At 36.9% G+C, this 27,162-nt stretch overlaps 1 protein-coding gene across 5 annotated transcripts in view; it reads left to right on the forward strand.

Annotated features, from left to right (window-relative positions):
• The window catches only part of dennd1b (DENN/MADD domain containing 1B), a 108,053-nt gene that overhangs the window by 58,126 nt on the left and 22,765 nt on the right, over positions 1-27,162 (forward strand). For 3 of the 5 annotated variants that reach the window (XM_067396286.1, XM_067396287.1, XM_067396291.1), the window contains 6 exons: positions 4,674-4,774; positions 7,448-7,493; positions 8,830-8,931; positions 19,240-19,365; positions 20,937-20,996; positions 23,316-23,417. In XM_067396286.1, the coding sequence (XP_067252387.1) occupies positions 4,674-4,774; positions 7,448-7,493; positions 8,830-8,931; positions 19,240-19,365; positions 20,937-20,996; positions 23,316-23,417 (537 nt within the window). The remainder of the gene's footprint in view (positions 1-4,673; positions 4,775-7,447; positions 7,494-8,829; positions 8,932-19,239; positions 19,366-20,936; positions 20,997-23,315; positions 23,418-27,162) is intronic. The other 2 variants (XM_067396288.1, XM_067396289.1) reach the window with 1 other exon arrangement.

The raw sequence follows: 27,162 nt of genomic DNA on the forward strand, positions 1-27,162 counted from the left end.
GTAGATGACCTCTTTCTCATTCATTTGAACTTAGGGAAAAATATAGACACAATTATCTAAAACATCTTGAAAAAATACTGTACACTAATTCAGCTCTCACTGTTTTGGCATTTTGGGTATTTATCTGGGCTTTAAATTATCACTTATTAGATCCCTGACTCTTTCACATATTTTCTTTCTGGCTCTTCTTGCCTGAAAAAGGGAGTGGGCGCTTATCGCATGGGGGAGGACGTTGGTCCAAACTTTCACGACAGTTGGAAAAGCGGCGAATGATGTCATTCGCTCCCTATCTCGCTCCGATTACCTCCCGGAGCATCTGCGGTGCGCTCGCCGACAGTGCCGGAACTGAGGGGCTCCCCTCGGACCCTTTGGCTCCGGAGGAGGCTGTCGGAATGACCCTATCCACAGAGTATTTCACTCCTCCGGGCTGCCGCCTTCATTCCGTGTGCTCACTGACACGAGGGGTTAGAATGTGCAAATCATTAGTCTCCTGGGTACATTTTTTTTTTTTTCTTCATATAACTTGATTTACTGTTTTGCAGAATGGGAGCTTGAGCGACCTTGAGTTTATGAAACTAATATGCCAAAAGAGTTACTACGAAAACTAGTGATATTAAGGTTCCTCCTCAGTGAAGACTTTGATCATCTCAAATCCAGAAACCATCCGTTTTCTTCTCTAGAGCCTTGGGAGTTCCAGGCAACTATAGGAAGACAAACATGGCCAATTTTGGCCAAATTCATAGACGTAAATGCAGACTTATGGCCAATTTCTGAATTGTTCAGAGAGGGCAAATGGCAGTGTCCAGGGTGTGGTCAGACTACCTCTACCGTTTCTCCAGCCAGCCAACGGGATAAAGAAAGAGAGGGAAAGAGGAAGAGAGGGAATCCATTATGCATGCTGCCAGCGGACCCTGAGCGCTCGGGCCCCTAGTGAACCTGCTGTGTCAGTCTAGCAGAACATGGCTGCACACATGCCCGTATTGGAAAGCAAAGGAATAAATCATGATCTAACAACAATGCATCAGTTGACTTATTGCTGTTTTGTGACCAGAGGTAAGGAGTACCACTGTTTTAAAACCATGTCGCAGGCTCCGGGAGGCAGCCGCCCATGCAGTCTTGTCATATGCCAGTATAATTGTGCTGCATCAGGATCCCTCTAACTAGTCAACTGGGAGGCCCTGGCGCGTTTCATCTGCGAGACCCCCTCGGCCGGCCCCGAGTCTTGACAGCCGCCTTCTCATCATGCTGTCAGTGGTATGCTAACAAGACCCGATCCCATCTTGGCCTGTGGTGCTAGCCACTGAGGTTCCTTTCGGCCTCACAGTCTCCGCTTTTTTTAACGCTCTACTCAGCAATGGCGTCTTATTTTCATTCCTTCTTCAAGCATCTCTCTTCCCACACCTTTAATAGACATTTTATCTTCCTCCGGCACTTCCTGTTCTCTTCTTTGTGATATTGTGTTGCAGTGGGAGGTGGATTAGTGGTGTTTGGCGCCCTGCGCCCTACCTCTACCTTTTCTTTTTTTAATGCCACCTCCTTGTTAGCGATACACCTGTGTCGGCGCCCCGCTCGGAGCCGTGCGTTTGTCAACAGGAGGGGAGAGCGAGGCTTGGTAATTGGGAAACAAGGAGAGGGCCAGGGGAGAGAAGTCTCGCAGGTAGCAGGAGTCAGCGCAGACTGCGGCGCTGTCACCCTTGTCAGGGAGAATCGCACCTCTAGTCTCCAGTCTGCCCCAATCACAGATTCCACTGTGAGCTTTGTTGTGCTTATCAAAGAACGGGACCTTTTTTTTGGTCTTTGTCTATTCTTGGAGAAGTTGCCATGGATATTTTTGAACCCCAGCTTCTCCCTAGATGTAGGGAATATGTTCGTCAACTTGTTTACATAGACAGGGTTCACTGGAAAGGTGTTACAAAGCATATCTTTATACTTCATCTGTGGAATATATCTCAGCAAGGCAAAATGGTACAAATGTACTCCTAGAGATGAGTATGAATGTGGTTTGATTGTGAAGTGAGGGTTATGTGACTGTCAACTGATTGGGCAAATCCAGAGTTCGCTGAGCAAAGATGGCAAATTCCACCTGTTTTCTTTCCTCTTGAGAGAAGTGTGCATATCTATTTCTATCAGGTCTTCTAGCATGCTACTTAAATTTTGTTATCTTGTTAGTCTTTCAACTTTTGGCTTGTCATCTTTTTAATGAACAAGCATTTAATGTAAATTAATCAGCTCAGCCTTGAGTGTCATGATTTTCTTTGTGATTTTAAAGAAAATGGCATGACTAGTTTTTTTCTCCTGTAAACCGATATCAGTTTTTCCAAAGACCTATGTTGATACAGATAACTTGGGTAAATCAATGATATTGTTGATAACTGTAATGTTGAAATATGCATGTGTTCATTTTTTTAAAATAAAATTGACTTCAAGTGGTTGAAACAGGTGTTAATGGTCTGATAATGGTCTTTGGATCTGACATGAGGAGGTAATGTTTCGGTTTCGACCAAATGATAATCAGTTTGATATATATCGGCCTGTCACTAGTAATATGCATGATAATTTCATTTCATTTTGGCATATATATTTTATATAAAACTGATATTGCATGTTTGTTCATTTTCATGTAAAAACCTTTCTTCATAAAAGGACTGTGTCATGTGTTGTTTGGAATTCTTTAGAATGGCATTATTGTTTTTTGGAGGGGGGGTCTGTTGTATTTCCAAAGCCAGATCCCTTTGTATAATCTGCTCTATGGTTGGTCTCCATAGAGAAGACCCCCACTTAACACGTCCCCAGCACGCTCATTATCGCTAACGGCAGCGGTAGCTCACAGGTCTCGGCAGGATGCAGCCCCGCATCCAAACAAACTGTAATCCAGCATTTGTTCTTGTGGATGACTTCTTCATTCAAAGGAATATCAAGCATACCTTGCCTTTTGTGGCCATTTGGCTTTCTTTTTATTTGGTATTTCGTCATTAATTATTCATAAGACCGCCAAATATTTTATTAGGCGCAGCACTCCAACAGTGCATTGTGGGTGCAACTGGAGATTCAGTTGCATCAATACAGTTATTCTGAACTTTCTCTTTAATTGTCACAGAAAGGAGGTCACGACTGACTTGTAGATTGTGCATGTGCTATGATGAATCCCTCGGTTGTGAGCAAAACAACTTTTGTGGGAAAAATATCAAGAGTTAATTTGTTTTTGAATTCCACCTTTTAATGTTTATCTAGATTTTGCCACCTCCTTTTTGTGCCCTCGTCTTTGAAAGAAGACGGCACGGCTTCACTTTCAAGTCAAGAATAAATCAAGCCAATTGGGCTTGTCTGTGGACATTGTTGAATTAATTGGAATGCGCCATTAGGTTTTCTTACCCGTCTCTGCATGGTACGGAAGGGTTCGCCTCTAAGAAACTAGATGGCAGTCTGTTCGCAGTCAAAGAAAAGTGTTTCTTTGCAGTGCAGTGACCTCTCAGCATGATTCATTTATTGGACCTTGAGAAAAAGGATCTCGAACAGAACGGGTCTCAAAGCTTTGATATCGTCCAAACTTCAGTTGGTAAGAAACGCCATAAATATTAATTTCTTTCTTCTAAATTGCCTGGACGAAATTAGATCTGTCACAACTAAAGCCTTTTAGTTCTTTTCAGAGAACTGCACAACAAATTTGCATATGTTACAATGCATGGCACTAAATAACTGTTAATTAAAGCTGTACTATTTCTTGACTCGATAGGTCACGTCTTATCTCAGGCGGTTGCTTTCGAACACAATGTCACAGAACTCAATGAACACAACAACAACACGCAACCAGCCTTACACCTTGCGCACAGTTGAATACTGACGGGATTCCGGATTTAAACTGATCTCTTTGAAGCTAGCTGTTGTGCCACGGCCAAGCTTGGTTGGTTTCAGTGGTCAATTGTGGTATTGTGTGTGTCAGTGAGCAGGGGGGTCTCTTGATACTTCGGAGCCATGGTTCACACACATTACTGGAAGCTCCAATTGTCAAGACCCCTTCTTCCAGCCCCTACTCCCTGTGGTATTCCAACAGCTCACAGTCTCTCTTGGCTAACTCATGTTTCATTCTTTGGCAATTTGCCCTAATGAAGTCCCAGAGGAGCCTTCAGACCTCTGTTCTTTTTCCATATTTAATCATGTTATTTTAATCTGGAAGATGAGGAAGCTCCAGCGTGTGCGCGTGTGCCACACAGGTCATTACAACTGCTAGGTAGCCATGAGGGGGAATCAGGGTGTGGTGAGGGGTCACTTGGGTGTTCACTCATTAAACAACTACACAAGCAATGTAATTAAGTGTTCGCTTCTTGTAGAGTCAGATTATTTACTGTGTGTATGTGTATAACCGTAATAAAGCATCATTAAATTTGTATCAGTCTTGGAGATGCTACACATTTGACACTTTGTGCTTTGGTGTATTTTTAGTCCCTTGATTGATGCCCCAATTTTGGATTTGAACCTGTGCTGTTCACATCAGAAAAAACACACGCTTAATCAGCTTGTGATGTTTAGATAAAAAGGATAACTATTTAATTCTGCTTGCTCTCCTGGTCTGCAATAAACGCAGTCCCCTGTAGTGCATATTCATTGATGGAGACCATCATATGAGGGAGCTCATGTCTTTTTTTTTTTTTCTTTTCTTTTTTTTTTTGTCGTAGTTAACTGCATGCGTGCAAGGGTCCACCGCTATGCTCTACCCTATGCACTGGCAGCACATCTTCATCCCTGTACTTCCTCCTCACCTGCTGGATTACTGCTGGTAAGAGCTCATCTGCACACTTACACAAATGTCTCATTTGTATCTCACTCAAGCTTGGGCTGTTGCTTCCTGAGCTTTAGAGCTGTATGATTTTTGTGCTTTAGGCCTTTTGAGTATATTTGACCAGCTTTTACATTTGAAGTTAGCTTTGTACGTCATAAGCAAACCTTGACGGGACCCATGGAATCCAAGTTTTCTGCACTGATTGGGGAAAATCTGTGCAATTCTGTGGATTGCATAGAATGCAGTAATATCAGCTTACAATGTCAAAACCATTATAATCTTAAAGGTACAATATGTAAAATTTTTACAGTAAAATATCCAAAAACCACTAGGCTAGTGTTAGAAATTTTGTCCAGCTGATTACTAACAATATATCTAATGTTTTCAACTACTTGTAAATCATGAGAAAATTCCCATTCTAAACGGTGACACAGGGCAGTGCAGTCGCCTGTCAATGACGTCAGTTACCCTTTGTTACCGCCTTTACTGACGTAGAAACCACATGACAACAGTGCCGTGGACAAATGCGGAAGTAGTGTCTAGCGTCCAGCAAACCACTAGCTTCAAGCAGTTCCTTATTTACTTCTTGCACGTTTTATGGTGGATTGTGTTACTTATTTATGGAACATAATTACTGTTTATTATCTGCCACTGGTTCTGTCAACAAGGACAGCTCCCGTAAACTCATGACCGGAAAAGCGGAAGCGGTGCCGGCGACTGTGTCATAATAAAAGTCCCGCTGCTCATGAGGCGTGTGTTGATGAATCGCTCCAGCTCTGGTTGATCAACCACTCGGTCCTGCTCTGCTTCATACTACAGTAACGTTAATAATCGCATCCACGAACTGTCCGTTGAGATGGAGACCACGTGTCCCAAGTTTCCGCTCTAAAACTTGGCGTCATCAAACTACGCCTTTGTTTTGAATAGGCTTCTAGCGACCTCTAGCGGAAAAAAATATCACAAATTGTACCTTTAAGCCAAAATGTCTGTCTGAATGTCTGCCTATCTATCTATCTATCTATCTATCTATCTATCTATCTATCTATCTATCTATCTATCTATCTATCTATCTATCTATCTATCTATCTATCTATCTGTCTATCTGTCTATCTGTCTATCTGTCTATCTGTCTATCTGTCTATCTGTCTGTCTGTCTGTCTGTCATTTATATTTTTATCTATCTATATCTATCTGTCTGTCTGTCATTTAATATATTTTTTATCTATCTATCGATCTATCTATCGATCGATCTATCTTTTTATTGTTCTGTCTGTCTGTCTTTTTATTGTTATTTATCTATTTATCTATCTGCCTGCCTATTTCATCTGTCTTCTTCATCTGTCCGTCCGTCCCTCCGTCTTCTATCTGTTTGTCCGTCTAACTACAAAATAGATTTTTTTTTTTTTTGTTTATATAATTTTCTTTTACACAATATTTCATTTAAAATGTACTTAACAATTTGAAAAGGTCAGACTTCTGTTAATCGGCCAAGCACGTACAGTCTCCAAATTCATCCAAACTTTAGGCAATTAATTGGCCTGGCCTATATACTCTCGGTCCATCAGTAACATGGAGTTTCTAAACATGCAATACCAACTTCTGAAATACCCCTCATCCTAATGAATATGTTTCACAGTGTCTGGGATCTCAAAGGGTTTATGAAGGACATGATTTATTAGCACTAATGCCACCTCGCCAAGTCTAGCATGCAATCTACCATTCTTTTTCTTTTTTTACCCATTAGAAACATATATATGGGTTGAGAGGCAGGCTGATTTCTGCATGCTGACTGTGGGCTAAAACCGTGACCACACTCTTAACTTACAGCCCTGCTGTATAGCTACCAGAACACCCTATACCCTTAAATTGACAGACTTGTGCTGCCATGCTTGACACTAGAAACTATTTGTGGTCGAATAATACAGAGTTGATATAAATGCAGCTTTAAGAGTAGTGCCGTTTTCCACTCCAGGACAGACATCCGAGATGATTTATCATATTTTAGCTATCTAATTGTACAAAAAAAGCATTATCATATTATAAGGCTGTGCATCGCTCATAATGAATGCTATTAGAAATGATGGGAATTAGGCTGTCATAACAAAGTTACACTCATGGACAACAATGACGTGACAGGGCTCACCCCGTGCATGTGCGTGCGTGTCTGTGTGTCAGCGTGCCTGCATGTCAGTTAAATCCATGGCCTTAGCAGATGCAGCGAGGGAGACTGCAGCTTATTAGCCACATAACCTGATTGAGCGAGCACTGTAGCGGCTACCCAAACCTATCTAATTACACGGCCCTGCCTCGCCCCGCTCTGCACCGAGACTCAAAAGTGACGCTCGCCAATTACACTAATCACCTTCACTGCTCAAAAGCACTCGTTCCGGGAAACGGACGAGGATGCCATTAAAGTTTAGCTCTTGATGCATGCTGCGTCAAAGATATGTCAATTTATGGTGATACTCGTTTATTATTTTTCCATTCTGAATTGTTGGTCTGGTGTTATATTTGTTCTGTAATATGTGCGGCTGTGTTTTGAATATTGTTATGCTGTATCTACACTGCATTGGTAAAGAAAACAATGCATTTCTTGAATTATTAGTATTTTTAAAATGCCATAAAGCTGTTTTCATGTTGCTAATGACTGCATTTTGTCTCTGTTCCCAGTGCGCCCATGCCATATCTGGTCGGCGTTCATCTCAGCCTTTTAGAGGTACGTCACATAAATCTTCCGTCAGCAGCCGTTCATCATCCTTAAAGTGTTTTATGTGAAGTTTGATCAGAAGCACACCAGTCGAGGCTTCCTAATATTACATAAACCATCATTATTTACTTTTTTTCCCACACCGGGTCATTTAAAACCAACCGTTCCTCTGGATTCCAACCATCTGAGATGCTAATAACGGCCATCTACTTTGATGCATCATCACTGAGCGCAGAGAAACCTACAAAAATTGACACATTGTTTTTTTTGCTTTTCATCTCCCGGGGCGCCCAAGAGAAATGAAAGAGCCAGAGAAACGGCAGAGAAACAAAGAGATGGTGCGTTCGGTTATTGAGAAATGGCATGTTGGTTGGAGGTAGACCTATAGCTTCATGCGCAGATCTGATAGCGCTGACAGTCGCGGCAGTGCTGGTGTTTATCACACGTTCGCCCGCTGACAGTCCCCCCCCCACCGCCCCTCCCTCCCCAATCCGGCTGCACGTAATTAGACCAAATCAGCACACAGGCCGCCGTAGCAGCGACTGTCAAAAATGACAAACCAGAAATTTTTTACACACTTGGCTGTTTCCCCCACCTGCACTGGAGGAATAATTATTGGATTTGTCGCCACTACCGTGACTACCATTGTGTGGAAGCATTACGCCACTCAACACAGTGGTGCTTCATTCAACATGCTTGAATAGTTTTATTATTTGATTAGGTGTTTGTATATATCATAGTTGCAAATGTTACAAATATATTTAAACATATATACATGCACATGTATATATATAATATAATATAATATATTTATTTAACATTTCTTCTAGTGCTTTTAACTTTTTAATGTGCAGTTTATTCACAAATAACATTCCAGTTGTACTAAATTATTTATTTTTAAATTGTGTTGATATTGATTCAAACATTTTGACTCTCATCCAAGAATTATTCTGTGAATCTTTGTAGGTGCATAAGTGTTTTTGGAGGAGTTTTTTTTTTTTTTTTGTTGTTGTTGTTTTTTTAAGAACATAATTCAAAACCTTCATCTGGTTTCATTCATGGGAATCTGGTGTTTGCATTAACTTAATCTGTTTAAGTATTTATGTGGAGGTTTTGACGTAAAAAATTACAGTGTTCTCTGAATAAAGAAACATCAGTAGTCTGGAAATGAATACTGTGAAAATATGTTTACACTTTATTTTAGCCATGCAAAAAAGTTTATACCGATACTTTAAATAAGCTACTGTTCAAAACAGTGTTTATTTATCACATTGTAAAGTTATTAAAACAGTCACAGGAAATGGGAATAGGCAGGATGGTGTTACAAAGTGTGTTGCATTTCCAGAGAGTAAAGAGCAGATCCCTGGAGGATGTGGTCATTCTGAACGTGGACACAAACACCCTAGAAAGCCCCACAGACGATCTGCACAACCTGCCCAGTGACGTGGTGAGTGTCCCAAAACAACACACACATTTACCTAGAAATCTAAATAGACTTATATTGTTTTTATATAAGCCTGATTTAAATTACTCTAGACTAACCTTATATAAATAAAAATATTTACTTTATTTTTGAGTACTTTTTCAAAATTAAGACATCCACTCGTGTCCACAAAAGGAGCCTTTGTCAAATGCAATGTGTGTGTTTGTGTAATTATATATATATATATATATATATATATATATATATTATATAATTTAATATAATATACTATAATATATATAATATATATATATAATATAATATAATATATATATATATATATATATATATATATATATTAGTGTATGTGCGTATCCAGTATCCAAATGTTTATAAAGTTACTGTACATGCTTTCCAGAAGACATCAGAATATTAATAATGATAAAGATGGACCTGTAGATGATGCAGTATTTCATTAATTTCATGCAGTAATCTGTATATTTTGATTATATAATTAATTATATGTTTTTATAATTATTTAAAAAAACATATAATATATAAATTTTATATAAATATTTTATATATTTACTTGAGGTATTATTTTTACTTTTGAGTATGTCTCCAAAGGGTTTCCCCTAATTTTACTAACTTGTGGGAACAGTTTTGTCCCTAAAGTAGTGAAAGTAACCCACCTACACACACACACACGCACACACACAATTGTGTACCATTTCCTTTTGTTCTAAGCCCACTGTTTCAAACGCACACGCACACACACACACACACACACCAATATTATTGCCATTTTCTCCCATTGTCTTTTTTGTCCACCTGCACATTTAAACAAACTATCTTTCTGGTCAGAGGAACACACCGCATCTCTGTCCTCATCATTAGCAGACACAGCCGTGAATTCCCAAAAACCACTCTCTGCAAACTTGCCCTGTGACGTTAAACGGCCGTCGCAATTCACCAGCCATCTCTGTGAATTTCAAACTCCTGCCTTCATCTCCTTTTTTTAATCTTTTTTTCTCCTTTCTGCCTGCCCAGTGGCACATCTCGCTAGAAGTCCTGGATTTTCTGAAGGTGCGGAGAAGAAGGGGGCCAATTATTAGATCCTGCTTTTCTGCCACCTGCCAGCGCCTTCTCTCTTTAATTAATGTTTAGGTGGCACGGTCAGTGCAACAGGGAAGTGCATCCAGCGTCAGGGTCAGAAACACGTCTGTCATCTGTCCTTTTGAACATAAAGAAACGTGTTTGTTTTTTTCTTCCCTCTTCTCGTCTCGCGTTCTCTTTTCTGTCCTGCTGGGGGGTGTGTTTTAACACTCCTATATGACTCGGTGGATCCCGCTGCTGTCTGTCCAAGCAGAAAAAGCCAGCCTGTTCTGTTATGCCATCTCAGCACTGGCATCCCATTTGTAAATTAAATTGCAAACCAAGAGCGTCGTAAAAAAAAAAAAAGAAAAGAAAAAAAGAGTCGGGTCTTTTGAAACTGACGGAGGGGAAAGAAAAACCTCTTTGTCTTCGTAGCGTGATAAATTAAGTGGCAGCTTCATGTTTGCTTTGATCCTCTTGTGCAATTTTTCATTGACTAATGATAGAACATATTCTGCATATCATGTTAAATTACCCCACCTGAATGTAAATGTCACCTACAATAATATATTTATCACTGCAAAAATTCATTTTTCTCTCCCTCTGGTTATCATACCTTTGGGGATATTAAAATTCATAACTCGAGGAATATGTTTAAGCAAAAGCTCTGGGTTTATCCCCCCACCCCTTCTTAAATTGTCTGTCACATGGCGAAAGTGCCGTGCAAATTGGTGTTTAAAAAAGGACCAATCGATGGAATTTAATTGAATCAATTAATTTGATTCACTTTTTTGCTTTTCATTATTTAAATACACATTAATTCAGAGATTTAAGCATGTCTGGCCTCTACAAAAATCAATGCATTTTACAACTATAAAGCAAAATATAATATAACTGACCCTGGAGCGTTTCTTTTTTCTTTTCTTTCCTCCCAAGTCTTTTATTGATTCAAGCCAAACCTTTTGAGATTCATCTAATTAAGTGTTTGAAGGTTTTTTTTTTGTGTTTTTTTTAACCATGTGGACTTTATTATTCGGAGAGTCTGACCACTAGGCCCGCTTTCAGACGGGTCAGGGGTGACAGTTGTCCTGAATTACCTGGCCCTTTTTTCAGACGGGACCCTATGCTGTGCTCTCTGCTGTCTGTCACTTAATGGCAGTTTTTCCCAATTTCACACATAATATTTTAGATTTATTGACTATTAGAAATGCTACCACGCCAGTAGCGATTCCGTTCTGCACAAACCTACGGATTTTACAAATAGAGATAATAATTGCCGCGGCTCAGAAAGGATGTGGCGAACATTTGAGTGATTTCAAACATGCCTTTTTATTGGAAACATCAGATGGGATGGGGTTGAAAGTCCACGGATTGTGTTTTTGGGTTGCAGTTTTAATCACTACACTTTCTGAAAGTGCCACACGAGGGTTCAAAATAAATTTAACGCTTTTAAATACTACGTTTTATTTTGTACATTGTGTGAGAATAAGATTAAAATGTCATCGCACTCTGAAGTGTATATATCCACTGTGTATATAAACATTAAAATAAAAATCACTTTAATGTCTTTTTTTGTGTAACTCTTCATGCTAACTTTATTTTTCTAACTAGATTTTCTTTTAGAAGGTGTTTGTTGCTGAAGTTTTTCTAGTGCCATCAAGAACTGAATTTATAAATATTTAGGAGATTTTAATGATGGGTGGTTGTAGATTTTGCAAAAAAAAAAAAAAGGAAGAAAAGAAATTATGTTAAAAGGAGAGTTTGCTCTCTCACAAATAAATGAAGGTGTTTGCCTTCTCCTTAAACATTGTGAAACTGTTGCTTTTTTTTTTTTTTTTTTTTTATTCAATTATAATTGGATTTGGTAGCGGGGTATGGCGTGTTTACTTGTGCAGTCATTAAAACGATCTAAAAATAGAAAATTATGAATCCATTGTGCTACCAAACAGCGCTGCAGTCTTATTTGGATGTGATTCTCTCTGTTCGCAGGTCCTGTATCAATCCTGAGACTGTTTTGATAAAATATTCCTTTTGACTTTATTACTTTTGTTCAAGTTACGCCAGATCTATTGTTTACTTTTCCAGTTTCTCTGTCTTTGCTGCTCGTGTCATTCCTGTTGTCTCCCTATTCCTCTCTTCCACACAACTTATATTTGTACTTCCTCCGTTTGATCGTTTACCTTCTCAATCAACAGCAAAAATTCAAGTTTGCACACCCACCTCGTGTATATTAAGCTACCAAATGAAGGTTAACAAATTAATCAGAGAGAGCGCAATATCCGCGCGCCTCCACTGAGATCACCCGGCATGGTGTTTAATTGGGATTCGAGAGAAAACAAAAACAAGCACTACATCAGCTGACACACCAAACAATTACTGTTTGGGGAAAGTGGGAATGTTGCGTTCTTCAGCGCTTGTTCTATTTCAGGGCATCGCAAATCAAGCCCATTCAGGGCCCTCTTAAATGATCAGTTAGTTGTGCCATAGTGTGCTGGACAGAGCAGACCAGGTGGCGCTCATTTCCGCTCCCAGTGGACTAATGCAGTGTCCAGCCCTCAAGGCACCGCCATTATTGGTCTGTTGATGAACAATAACTGTACTTGATTGGCGCTTTTTTGCTTTAGACTCTGGATTCGCAGAGTGTCAGACTGTAATCACATGCAGATGCTTTAAAAATCCAAGTTTTAAATTCACATTTACGCTAAAAAATTTCCAGAGTTTGAATCCAGGTTTTAATATTTTTGTTTTTTACAAACTTGCAGTCTTTCTTCCATATACCAAAATCAAATAACTTGCGCATTCAGCATGCTTATGTTAGCATATGAACTAGCAGTGATTGATGGAGTAATTTGCTTTGTGAATGCTAACTAGTGAATACTACCGAGTGGTCATTTGTATTGGAGTTTCTTTCAGTTCCGTACTTGTTTATATATTTTTAACTGTCTGATAATTATAAATACATTTTTTTACCATATTTTATTTGTTTGATAAAGGTTTATTTTATTTTATATAATTTATTTATTTAGTGCTTGATTTATTTTAAATGTATGTTGCGTATTAAGAAAAAGACACTAACCTTGCGTTTTGTTAGGAATCTTTAAGCATTTTTTTATTTGTTTGATAATGATAGTTTTATTAATTTTATATTAAGTTATACACTTTTTATTTATTTTATTCATTTACTTAATGTATGCATTGTATTAAGAACAAGACTAAACTGCATTTTGTTAAAAATCTTTAAGATTTTTTGGAAATGATTGTTTTATTACTTTTATATCATTCATTCATTCACTTAATTAATGTATGCTGTGTTAAGAAAAAGACACTGACCTGTGTTTTGTCAGCGATTCTTTAGCATTACGGTTGAAATACACTTTGTCTTTGTGTTTTTCTAAAAGGATGTGAATTCAGTCAGCGTGTACATTTACTTTTCAGCCTATTGCACATCAAAAGAAAGCAGAAGATTTTCATATCTATTTCTTTTTCTTTGTAGTCCTCTAATTGCCTCCCAGCGGCTTTCCATCCCTGGACAGAATCCTTAACAAAACATATTTTTCCCTCTGTCTTAAAAAAAAAAAAAAAAAAGTCTTTCAGCCATACTCCAAAAGGGTCACAATGTAACCTGACAATATTGTGAGCTGATTTATTTACATGTCTAGATTATCTTTGTAATTGGTCATTTCATAATGCTTTTTCTTTCTTCTTTATTTGTACTTACAATTAATTTATGAATAAACATGATAAATATATCATCATACATGCTTATTTAATATATAGCGATCTGGAGATCTGATGGATCTGGAGATATCTCTATATCTATATATATCTATATATATATCTATATATATATATATATATATATCTATATATATATATATATATATATATATATATATATATATATATATATATATATATATATATATATATATATATATATATATAATATAATATAAAATATTCAAGCATATATATTTAAAATAAATCTCTAGGCTGTAAAATCCATCAGATCTCCATTTATAAATCTGGGAGAAGTGTAAAATATATGCGTGAGGACATGACTGCGTGTAGTGCCTGTCTGCGGCTTGTCCAGTTCAATGAATTAAAATCCCTTGACCATAAACAGTTCAGCTCTCGAGGAGGGACCGGTGTGTGTGTGTGTGTGTGTGTGTGTGTTCGCACAAGCATCTCAGAAGTGGTGTTCTGTTGAAACTCGAGGTGTATAATAGAAGCCCACCGCAGAGCAGATCTCCATGGTATCATCCTTTAGAGCAGGAGACAGTGATGCACCTGCTAATTATCATCTCCAGCTGGTGAGTTAAATGGAGATCTGTTTTCAGGGCCACCTCTGACCCCGTGCTCTTTACTTGACGCACTTCAAACCCTGTTGGGGAGTCCATGCAGTAGAGTTTAATGAGGCCCTGTGTTTGCCCTCGACGGGCTCAGCGAGTCGGAGGCTGCACTTTCATCCTCAGCCATCCTCGCTTGATGTAAATTGAAAAGATCACAGCTATGGGGAGAAGACCTATAGTGGAAAGGCCTCTCTGCATAGATTATGAATATCATAACTCAACACAAGTCACCCCCCACCCCCCCACCCCCCCCTCCTTGCTACCCACCTCCTACAATACCATAGTTATAATTGGACCCAATGGGGGACTCTCCCTTTGATCCGATTATAGGCTGAATGACTTTACACTAAAAAATGTCACTGCCAAATAGGTTTATCACCTGTAGAGCTAAGCTCCCCTCTGATGCCCCACCCGCTCACATCTCGTTAACGTTACTCAAAGTATAGAAGTTAATTAGTCTGACTGATCAATTATTGGCTGTGCTTGTGCCGCCCAGTTATTAAATTGAAGTGTATCACCAGCATTATTTGTGAACGTGATTTATGAATCGAATATTGACAGGAAAAATTGCATTGTAATGAACAGTAAGAGATTGCTTCATTTAGTTTTTTTTTTATGAAAATACACACACATATATTATATTTATAAATAAAATATTTATGTATTAAATATATATACATTTATTTATTTATATATATATATATATATATATATATATATATATATAATATATGTCTATTTATACTGCAGCAGCATATATTACAGCACGTCTGTGTATCTACTAGCAGTAGCAGGTCCATATTTGTGTGTGTTCCATTAACGTGTGTGCATGAGTCGCAGATATAGTCCATCAAAACCAAATATGTTAACATTGCCATATTCAGTAACATGCTGAAACTATTTCGAGAGTTGTCATGATTGAAGTGTTTGTGTGTATTTTATATGGATTTGCGTACACCCAGTTTAAATAAATATTAGTATATGAATAATTTATTAAAAATGTATTAAATTTTCTTCTAAAATGAGCATTTTTATCAAGCTTGTATGTTTAGTTTCAGTAATTTCACTTTAATGGCAATTAATAGGTCATTTTCATTGCCATTAAAGTAAAATAACTGAACATTAACATACAAGCTTGATAAAAATGCTTATTTTAGAAGAAAATTTCAGATGGCCCTTAGAGGCTTTTGCATCTGAAGTCTTCATATATACTTATTAATTTAATATATGTGAATTTAATATAGAGAGAGAGAGGATGTATAATTGTAAGTAATAAATAATAAATAATATTGTATAAATTGATTTCATTATACATACGCTTACATTTAATTCAGAAATATTGAAGACATTCTTGTGCACAACCTTTTGTTTCATCTCCTCTTATTTGCACACTGGGTATGGTGAATGTTCTCTTGAGTGTGAGTGGCATTTTGCTTTCTTTGATTCTTCAAAAATGTAGACTGTTTAACGGATTGTTTGGGGAGAGCGAGAGAAGTGAGGGGAAAAAAGACAAAGCATCAACATGAAATATTAATATGGAGCCAACTTTACATAAACATAAAAGCACTTAGCCAGTGTGAATATGGAGATGACACTTGTTAATTTAGCGCCGCTAAACTTCCTTTTTGATGCTTCTGAGTATTAGCCATATCCACTCAGGGACACTGTGAAGAAGAGATGTGTCCCAATAGGGATAAATAGAACAAAAGGCAACAAAAATTAAACTTGTTCTATATGAAGAATGCCACATTCTGTGAATATCCAGAATGCAAAACCTCTTTCCACATTCAAAAGGGTCAGTGGCGATTCACCAAAGTGGTTTTGCTGCATTCCTTAACTGAGCTGCCTCTTGGTATTCTGTGGACTGCCTAAATGCTCTCGTTTATAGTCCTTGCTTGATCTTCCCTAATGAAGCAATCTAAATGGATTATTGATATGCACGCTGCTCAGTGTCAATTGCAGGCGTGCAAATGAATTGCCAGCAGATGGTTATGAGCGCCACAGCATATGTAATCAATTTGGTTAACCTTACATTACCTGGATCAAGCACCGCTTCATGGTTCATCCCCATGTGTTCGTGCACTGCTGTGTCTCATGACAGGCTTGGATGCTTTAATACAGAAGGCTTGGGAGTATGGGGAAAAATATGGAGGGGACATGCAATGGTTATATTATTATGAATAAGTATGATGCATTTATAAATATGTGTGCATATTTCTTTTGGCTTATGGGTCAATTACAAATAAGTAACACGTCACATTTTCATACGTTTTTAATTATTTTTATACCATTTTAAACAAAAGTTTTAATGACTCTAAAATGTCAAATAAATGAAACCTATTTAAATATATTTTATCTAGAATAATTTTTGTTTAATTTTAATTAATAAATAAATTTTTCAAAATGTAGTGTCATTTTGCATCATGAATATCTTGACCTTTTTGGTCATGCTATTTGACAAATGACGGCATTAACTATAGAGAAATCAGGAGTGAGTTCAGAGGCATTTTGTGTGCTGTGTGAATATGAGTTAGTTCACCCAAAAATTACATTTCTGTCATTAATTACTCACCCTCATGTCATTCCACGCCTGTAAGACCTTTGTTCATCTTCGGAACACAAATTAAGATATTTTAATAGACTGTAAAAAAAAAAGATGGACGACGCAACGCCGCTTCCTTCCATTGTATTGAACTGAAGCCAAAATGGGCTGATGAATGGGTGCTGACACGTTACGCAATACGTCAAAAAAAAAAAAAGTTTGGAGCTTGGGCATGCGCAGAAGGAATCGTCAGTGGAGCCGGAGGCGGAGTCGCGGTATCAAACTTCCGTCCAGACGACTGCGTCATCATTCATGTATTTTAAATAGACTATAAAAATTATATACAATTTAAAATTCTACCTATAAAATAATAGGCTATTCTGTTTCTAGAGCAATAATATTTTTGAAACAGCAAATTCAGTAGATAAAATCAATATAATATGCCACTAGAAACAACTCTAAATCGTCAGAAACGGTCTTGCCATTTTAAATCAAGTTCAACTAACATTACAGGAGATCGATTGCTGTAATTAGAGTAGGCTATCATTAGTTTTGTCCTGCTAATTATTATTTTATACCCATAGAAATAATAAGTAACTGCCAGATAACGATCACCTGCTTTTTCCCGACATGGTTAACATTAGGTGTGTTATCTTCACTAATAACATTTATTAATTAGCTTATAACACCCATATTTAATGTTACAGAAAAAAGGTTCAGTGATCCGTCAGATCCTGTTGGTCGGTTAGTACAGTTTACTGCTGAACAAGTAATTTTGTTGGTGTTAAATAACACAGAAATCGAAAATTAACAGTTAGTTAATACATCTTCAATCTCCCCTCGAAGCTCCGACAGTCCTCAGACAAGCTGTCAATCAACTTCGAATCATGACGACACGCCCCGTTTTTATAGCATCAAATTGCTAGCTAAAATCTAAATTATCACAAAAACGAGCAATTGAATATATATCAGTGTGATAACAACTACCTTAAATGACCAAAACCATCTTTCAGAAATTTTTATTTGAAACAGATTTTATTTTTAAGTTTTCACTGAAGTCTCATTCGACTGCATTGAGAGGGCGGGGTTTATGACCTGTACTGCATCCAGCCTCCAGGGGGCGATCAAAGAGCCCGTGGCTTCACTTTTCAGGACGTATGAGACACACCCGGATAATTTTGGTGAAATCCGGGGGTTTCTGAACCACACATAGGCAGCGACATCATTGCACCTTTTGATGTCCAGAAAAGTAGTAAAAACATGATTAAAATAGACAATGTGACTACAGTAGTTCAACTGTAATGTTATAAAGTTACAATTTGAAATATTGTCGTACGTAGTGAACTCGGTGAAGGCTTCCATGTTTACGTACGAACGCCAACTTTGGACGTAAACACGGACGTAACCTTTTAAACATCTTATTTGCACAAAAACAGATTCTCTATTTCTCAAAATGGATAAAAACAGTGAAATGCAAACTCTTGGTGTATCTATTTTCTTCTCCGATCCTGCTGAATGTCCGGTTGATGACACGATGTCTGGTGACGAGTATAGAAAAAAATTGTACGGCTGCGGAAAGTGAAGTATACCCATGGCTTGAGGCTTATTTATTTCACTTAAGGTGTAAAAGGGCCTTTACATTTTTCTAAAAAATGACTTTTGTTTGTTTGTTTTTTTTATTAAGAAACAAACAAGCTCGCCCAGCACAGGTGAGAAAAGCTAACACAAAAGTAACAAAACACATTACTTGCCATAAAAAGTAACTACTGTAAGTAATGCAATTAAGTTAAATTTTTCGGGAGTAACGCAATATTGTAACTCATTATTTTTGAAAGTAACTTTGCCCAACACTGGGTACACAACATATTTCTTAGAATTTAAAGCAAAACTTCTCTTTTTTTCACTCTTTTAATGACATTACTTTTCTTCTACCTTTACATTTTTTTAAGCCCCACAAAAAAAACCATTTAATTCAGAATTGGATATTCATCAGTATCAGACTCATTTTAAAAAGGAGCTAAAAGCAGAGCAGTGGCAGATCATTGTAAAGTATATAATGAAAGTATATGTACGTCTACAGATTTAGGAAGTAGCTAGTAAGAAAGAGAAGGGTGAGAGAGAAGTCATTTTGCTCTCTGGCCCCACCCCTGCACACAACACCATTGCTTCAATTAACAGAGCAGCAGGTGCTCTTGAGAGATAGAAGGCTTTTCTTTATTTCTTTCTCTGGTTTTTAGGGTGGGGGGTGACCTGTAAATGTGACACATCACACTCTGAATGGGTTTGCCTGTTCCTCCACCTATTTCAGAGGTGTTAATTTAACTCTCTCTTTCTTTCTTTTAGGTCTCCAGTCTGAAGAGTAAGCTGAAAAAGCAGTCGACTGCTACAGGCAGTGGGGTGGCTCGGGCCTTTCTGCATGCTCAGGCTGCGCTGTTTGGCTCCTATCGGGATGCCCTGAGATATAAACCTGTAAGAAATATCACCTTATCATCACTTTATCAACACCATATACCTTCTTGATTCATCACTTAATTATTAATATGCATTTATAAATATCTATGCATTTTTTTTTATGTTCGCTTTTTATTTTATTTATTTTATGTTTTATTTTATGTAGACGTTAAGCAGGTTACAGATAAACCTTAAACTAAGAAGTGTCCTATTTTGTGTCATTGTCGAATAAGATCACATTTCAAAATGATTTTTATTTTTCAACAGGTTTCAACAATGTCAATTGGTTTATATATATATATATATATATATATATATATATATATATATATATATATATATATATATATATATATATATATATATAAACCAATTGACATTGGTGAAAAAAAAAAAAAAAAAAAAATTATATATATATATTTCAACAGTGTATTTTATTTTATTTTTTTGTAGACTTTAAAGTGTCATGAAACCCCCCTGTTTTAGCCTAGTCTTTCACACCTCAGAGTTAGAAAAATTCTATAGAAATGGGAGTGTAAAGCTGTGGAAAAGTGGGAGCGTAGAGGGGGGAAGACGAGGGAGAAACACAGGTCTAATAATATTTTCAATACATTTAAGAGCACTTCAGTCTCTGAATAAATAACACACATTAGTTTAACATAGAAAGAAAGGCATAGTTACATTTTTGAATTTTCTGTCTACATTATTGTCTTCTGTGTATCAGAATAATACCTCGATCTCGTTCATGATCATACGTATGGCTGTATCAGGGTCCTTATTTGCACATATATTTAATGCGAAGATGATGTGATTAAATATGTGCACATACACGGTGTTGGTCCATGTTTTAAGCATGAGTTTATGAAATATGTCCATAAAAACTTGAAACGCGCTCGCTCTGGTCTGGATCTATATGATCCACGTGGTGAACGTTGTTAAACTCATCACTGCGATCCGCACAGAAACCACTCTCATGCGCACTCTGCATGTTGTTTGAATTCTACGCTGTAATGCGATCTCATGCATACTCTGGCATTGGATTGAACAAGCTCTTTCTCATGAATAATGCAGAAAGGCGCTCGTGCCGGCTGACGTAGATTGGTGCAGCCAATCACACACTCAGAAGACGTACTTCGACCTCACATTCCGTGATGTTGCTTTGACTTTGCTTTTCAACCCGCAAAAACTAAATTGCTCAGAAAAACGCAAAAATAACCAGTTTCCACTTGTCGGTAAAATTTCTGAGTGCTTTTAGTGTTATCAGCAATGTGCAGCCTGTACATATCTGTACATATCACAAAAAATGTGTTTTGGGGTTTCATGACCCTTTAAACATGTTTAAGATAAATCTTAAACTAAGAAGTGGCCTGTTTTGTGTCCGTGACAAATAAGTTGATTTTACTATTTTTAATTAAATTAAATTAATTAAATTTTTATTTTTATTTTTTACTTTTTCAACAAGTTTCAACAATGTCAAATGGTTTAAACATCAATATTTTTTTTTTTTCACCAGAGTATTTTATTTTATTTTATTTTATTTTAAGCATGTTTAAACTAAGAAGTGGCCTATTTTTTTTTTTTTTTTTCAGTCAAAACCATTTCAAGAGAAAGAAAGGCTGAAAGAAAGGGAAAAACAGGTGCAGGGAAAGGTGGGCCTGTCTGCATAGCCGAAATGTCAGATGTTGAAAAGCCTGCACTGTCTCTTTGAAGTCTCAGGCCCTTCGTGGTCTTCTCAGACCCTCTAAACTCCTGAAATGTGCCTCCCGGTTACGTGAGTGGCGTTGAGGAAAACAAAGTGTGCTCTCTGTTTGTCAAATGTGGCCATCTTTGTTGGCAAGGCAGAGAGTAATTGGTTTGTGTAGACCCACAGAGCGAAGATACATTATTAATGTTTTAGCGGTTGTGCACAAACTGTATTTTCGCCGCTAGAAAAAAATACACACATGCTCGAAGTCAAGTCTGCGCAACTCTTAGCCTTCAAAGCAGTGCCTCAATTGAGCACATTGTCTGCAAATCTACATGGAATTACAGCGGTTTTCATTCGTTTTTTTGAATAGAAGGCCCTCAGTCACGCCACTTTCATTTGCTTCGTATTTGCCTTAAAACACAAGCTCAAAAATGGGTCGGTCTTTTGACAGTCGGCCCTATCTCATTAAGAGTCTGAGAAGTTGAACAATTGAAAATCAGCCTTTGTGCTGCTTTATTTTGATTAATATTTCACTTTGTTATTACAGAGACAAAAAGCACCCTTACGTCTTTGAAATGACAGCATTGCAGTGCTTTTTAGTTGAAAACATTGCATTAGTTGCAATATTTTATTATTAAATCAATAATTTATGCTTAATTTCAGAGCATTCCTTCTTGAAGAAAGCCTCCATGCATCTGAAATGTGATGGTGGTATTTGATTTTACACATCCACTATTTCACCAGCATTACTGTCATGTTCTACGATAATGGCTTATCTTCGGTGTGCTGCATTTCTAAAGAGGTTCCTCCATTTGCAACGAATCATCTGTGTGAAGTACCGCTCTGCTTTATGGAGCCCATATGCTTTCCCATCAGCGTCTTAACAGAGCACCGACATCTAACTGCACTGTAAATGAAATAATGCAGGGAAATCATAATTAGCTCCCATGCAAGAGTTGGCAATCATGGACTTATATAGGCCACTGTAGTGTGATACCTCATGGGTCTCTTTTGTTATTGACCCCCAAGCACCAAGAACGATGGTAACAAATGCGCAGATCAGACAGGTTTTAAACCATGCCGCTTGGCTGTTGTGAAAATGAATTATACAAGTTTATAATTGGATTATTATTAGAACAAAAAAGAAAAGTTGCTTGAAATGCTAGCTTTTCTTGCCATTGAGCTGCGTTCGAGAAACTCAAGCAGAATGAATTTCTGTAAAAATTGATTCTTAAAGGATTAGTTTACTTTAAAATGAAAATTACCCCAAGATGTACTCCCCCTCAAGCCATCCTAGGTGTATATGACTTTCTTCTTTCTGATGAACACAGTCTGAGTTCTATTAATAAATATCCTGATGCGTCCAAGCTTTATAATGGCAGTGAACGGGACCAATGAGTATGAAGCTCAAGAAAGAGCATCCATCCATCCATCATAAACTATTCAATGGGACAATGCAATACAGTTTGCTTTGGAATAGTTTTACAAACAGTTTATATAGAAACAAGTTCTGTGAAAATGATTAAAATCGTTCTTAGATAAATGTCGCAATTCAATGTGATGATTTATAGAAACAACAGTTTATAGAGAAGCAACAAGATCAAAGTTCTGTGAAAAATACACCTAAAACCATTCTTGCATAAATAGCTGGATTCAGTGCAACAGTGCAGTACAATTCGTATAAGAATAGTTTTACGAAAAGTCTTGTCTTCAATGTAACAATGCAATACAGTTTACATTTGGAACGTTTTATGAATAGTTTACATAGAAACAACCAAAACGAATTGCTCTTAAAAACATCCTTGTATAATATTTGCCTTAAATGCAATTTGTTTGAGTTGTTTTACAAACAGTTAAAAGATACAAAAAGACATTTCCGTGAAAATTGTTCTTTAAAAAATTCTTGTATAAATAGTCTCATTCAATGCGGCAATGCAATAAAATTTACGTAGGGATGATTTTACAAATGATTTGCATAAAAAAAATATTTTCAACCCCATAAGCCCACAAAATTCCAAATCTTTTCCCATTGACACATACAGGCGAAGGTTATCCTCCCAACAAGTTCTCTTCTGGCAACTTTTTATTTGTATTCTGTTCATGTGACTCGGGGAGAAATTGAAATGATGTAATTGATTGCAACGGGTGATAATGATAAACAAGTGAGCGCAGTCAAACAAAACATCTGTCTGTGAGTCTCGGATGAAGCAGCACAGTTTGCAGGAGTTTTAGCCAATAGCGGACTGTCTATAGTCATTAAAGCTGGCTTTCTTTTCCCCAGGGAGAGCCAATCACCTTCTGTGAGAAGAGCTTTGTGGCACACCGCTCCAGCACCATGAGAAGTTTCCTTGAGATGGCCGTGAACCTGCAACTCTTCAAGCAGGTAAAGTGGAAACAATGGAGGAGATGCTCACAGTTTTAAGCCTCAACCATAAATAACCCAAAACCACATATGTAATGTTCCTCATTTGTGATTTTACTTGACAAGTGTATAATTTTATATAGATACTCATTCAACATATTGCACAATAACTCTTAGGAACTAAGTGGATTACTGTCTGTATTACACTTGAACCATCGCTCCCTCCAGCTCTATTTTTAGCCATGATACCTAGCCTTTTTCCTTCCCCCTCCGCTAAAGTCTTAATTTATACCCGGAACGAGCAGTTGCGCATTTAATCACAATCTCCGTCTTGATGCACCATCCACATAACGTTTCCTCCAAAACCCAGATAGTGACCAGGAGTTCAAAGACATTTTCACCTCCCGCCCGTGCAGTAGCTCCGGGAGAGGCCTTATCTCCAACTTGGCCGTACTGCAAAAGGCCAGCACCACAGTGCCCCGTTCTGACCATGAACCACATCCGCTTGGAGGCCGGCCCTGCCTAGAAACGAGTGGAGGCTAGCTGCCAAGAGATTGCGGGGGTAGTCTGTCAACGACGACCTGCTTTCTGTATCTTAACTCCCCCCCCCCCCTCCACGTCTTCCAGTGCCTGATGCTAACTCACGATCACCCTGCCAACAAGAGAGAGCTCGCAGCACTCTGGCATCTCCCCATCTCCCTGTCTGCACGGGTCCGGTTAACTGGTTCTTCCTCCAGACTCCCATCACTACCCCCTCGACACCTTCAGACGCAGCGCTTTTGTTTTGTTTTTTTTCTCAATGTGGCATAATTGCGTTCAGCAAATTTAGTTGCTTGGAAACATTTTGCTAGCTAGTAATGATGCCTTTTGTTCATGTCATAATTAAATGTGAATATCACAGATCTATTATTATATATTCTAGCTTACAATGGATTTACCCTTCATGCATTTTGCAACATTTTTGCAATTTTAGTATAACATTATAAAATAAAGAGATTTAGAAAATGAATGTCACCAACTCCATCATCGTGTTTGTTCTTAGAAAATAGTGCTGGTGATTTCTAAATTTCAATTGATTCTTAATTTGATTAACTTAAATTCCAAGAATTCTAATCTATGCAGTTGATGTGTGGAAAAAAACTTTAACATTAGGGCTGACGATTTAAAGAGTTAATTAGATTAATTTATTATGGTGAAAAATAACATTCAAATTAACGCATTTAACACACTAGCCCCGCCCCCAGACCTACGTAGGTCATCTGACCTACGTCATTTCTGAATCTGCGTTTTAAACCAATCCTGTGAACCAACGAATCGAATGAATGAATGAGTCAGTGTCTTAATCATGAAGACATTTACCGCCACCTACTGGCAGCTTTAGTTTCTTACTTAAGAGTATAATTTCATTAAAAAAAAAATTGTAATAAAAAAATATTAAAGGTATAGTTCACCCAAAAATGAAAACTCAGTCTTTATTTACTCAACTTAATGATCCGAAAGAGTATGTGTAATAAATTCAATGTTGATTCAAATATTTCTTGGTGAAGCTACTTTTTTGTAATGTCTATTTGATGCTTTACACAATAATGACTTTAAATTATCTTTTTGGAGTAATTTCTCACCCAAATTTGATGTGCGATTAATTTGCGATTAATTAGATTAATCACCACATCATGTAATGACAGCCCTGCTAAACATTAATTTTAGCACATCTGGTATCCCAATTAATCGCAATAAGTTTTGTGCTTTGTTACTTTTTATGTGAAACAAAGTCTTAGCTTTCAAATTCAGTCTTTATGCAATAAAATGCTATTTAATATGCCGTGACAGATCACTGCTGCCACTTGAACCAATCATCTCTTCCTCTTTACTACTAGTTATAGCATGAAATAAACATGAATGAACATCAGAAGGTATGTTGAAAGTATATTACAACTTACCAAAATGTATCATGTAATTGCTCAATCCGTGTTTCAACCATGGAAAGACGTCAATAAGACAGTAAACAATGTCAAGTAACATTTACCTCAGAAAAGCCATTCAATGTCCATAGCTCAATATTTAGCTGAAAACTCTATAGAGGAGCATTGTGCTGAATATGTATGCATTATATTACATATATTATATATATTTTTTTTTTTTACTTAACCTGTAAAAACTGTTAATATTATAGTATTGTACCAGTTTAAAAAGTACCCTGTATAGTTTACAGCATTAGTTGAGAGAGATTTTTTTTTTCCTTAAGAAAAATTGATGTACTGTACCTGATATATAATTAAAATGAACTGATAATGAACGCTTGTGAATCAAAATCAAATCGAATCATGAAATTTGTCAATACCCAGCTCTATTAGATACCAGCCTTGAAATATCCCCTAAACAAGCAGGTAGGAGCAGTGTCCAATTAATGGGACGAGAGTGTGTCTGTAACACAATACTGAAGGATGAGGTTTTGGATAGGTGTTAATTTGGCCTGATCACATGCTCTAATTGGGTGTCTGAGGCTGAACCCTGTGGTCTCATCACTCATTAAAGAGATTGTAATGAAGTTACCCTGTAGCAGAGTCCAATGAAAGGTGCTGACCCCTAGAGATGTCCTCACCCTGTTACTGGGACACCTGAGACCTGTTCTGGCCTACTGTTACTCCAGTGGTGCCATTAAAATGAATGTTTTCTACTTAGTGGTTCAAAGCACTTGCGCAGAAATCAAAAAGCTCATCTGATTTAATGCTCTACTTAAGTTAAACTCCTAACCCTTAACATGTATCTATTTTTTGCTACTACAAACATGTTTCCTAAAATCATGTAGCTTATTTCGTAATGATCAATGTTTGCTTTGGTTGCGTACAACAAGAAGCATTGGCAAAAGTACGCTTTGACTTGAGCGAAGAGTGTGCGCGCCACCGCAGATAACAATGAACAACTTCAAGGTAACATTGGCTGAAAAGATGAGGAAACAACTCATATTTTCATACACTCCTAAATCAGTATATATGCAAGCATTTCAAGAATGTTTTGTATGCGTTATATAAAATAAATGAAACATGCTATGTGCTAATTTATACATTTTATATGAGTACATAAGTATATATAAAAAGATGCATAAATACAAGCTTTTTTCTGGTACCTTTTATTAGATGTTATTATTTAATCCTATAACAACATAAACATTGTAACATTAATAACTTTAATAACATTAATGTTTGAAGAGTAAATAAACTTCTGTAAACTGCAGAACAATTATATTTCTTAATGTCTTTTAGCTTTGTTTTTGAGATTATGGACCAGAACATAAAGTAGATATGAATAGAAGTCCAATTTTATATAAAATTATAGTTTACAAAGAACCCTTTTTTTTTTTTTTTTTCCAGCAAAATTATTGACTCTATGATGTATCATGCTTTAATATCCTTACATATGTTTTATCAATATTCCTTTACATAATATCTTTATTATTTATCGGTAGTATATTTATTATGTTAATTTCTTTTATTTAAAATATAAGTTTCCACATCCTTCCAAAACAATCTTTGGGAGACATTGACATAAAAACAAAATCTAGATTGACGTTTGATTGGATGTTATTTGTATTCAGAAAATATTTTTAAAATTTAGTTATCTATTATTACATTTGTTATACTTATAAACATATAAATATTTTCAAATCAAATTTATTTTCATACTTCTGAAAATAAAATGTCATAGGCCTAGTTTTAATGGGCATATTTATTAGATCCCTTTTATGTCCTCTACGTGACAAGAGAGG

This window comes from Chanodichthys erythropterus, chromosome 10 (assembly GCF_024489055.1).
Source record: "Chanodichthys erythropterus isolate Z2021 chromosome 10, ASM2448905v1, whole genome shotgun sequence".
NCBI classification, from domain to species: Eukaryota; Metazoa; Chordata; class Actinopteri; order Cypriniformes; family Xenocyprididae; genus Chanodichthys; species Chanodichthys erythropterus.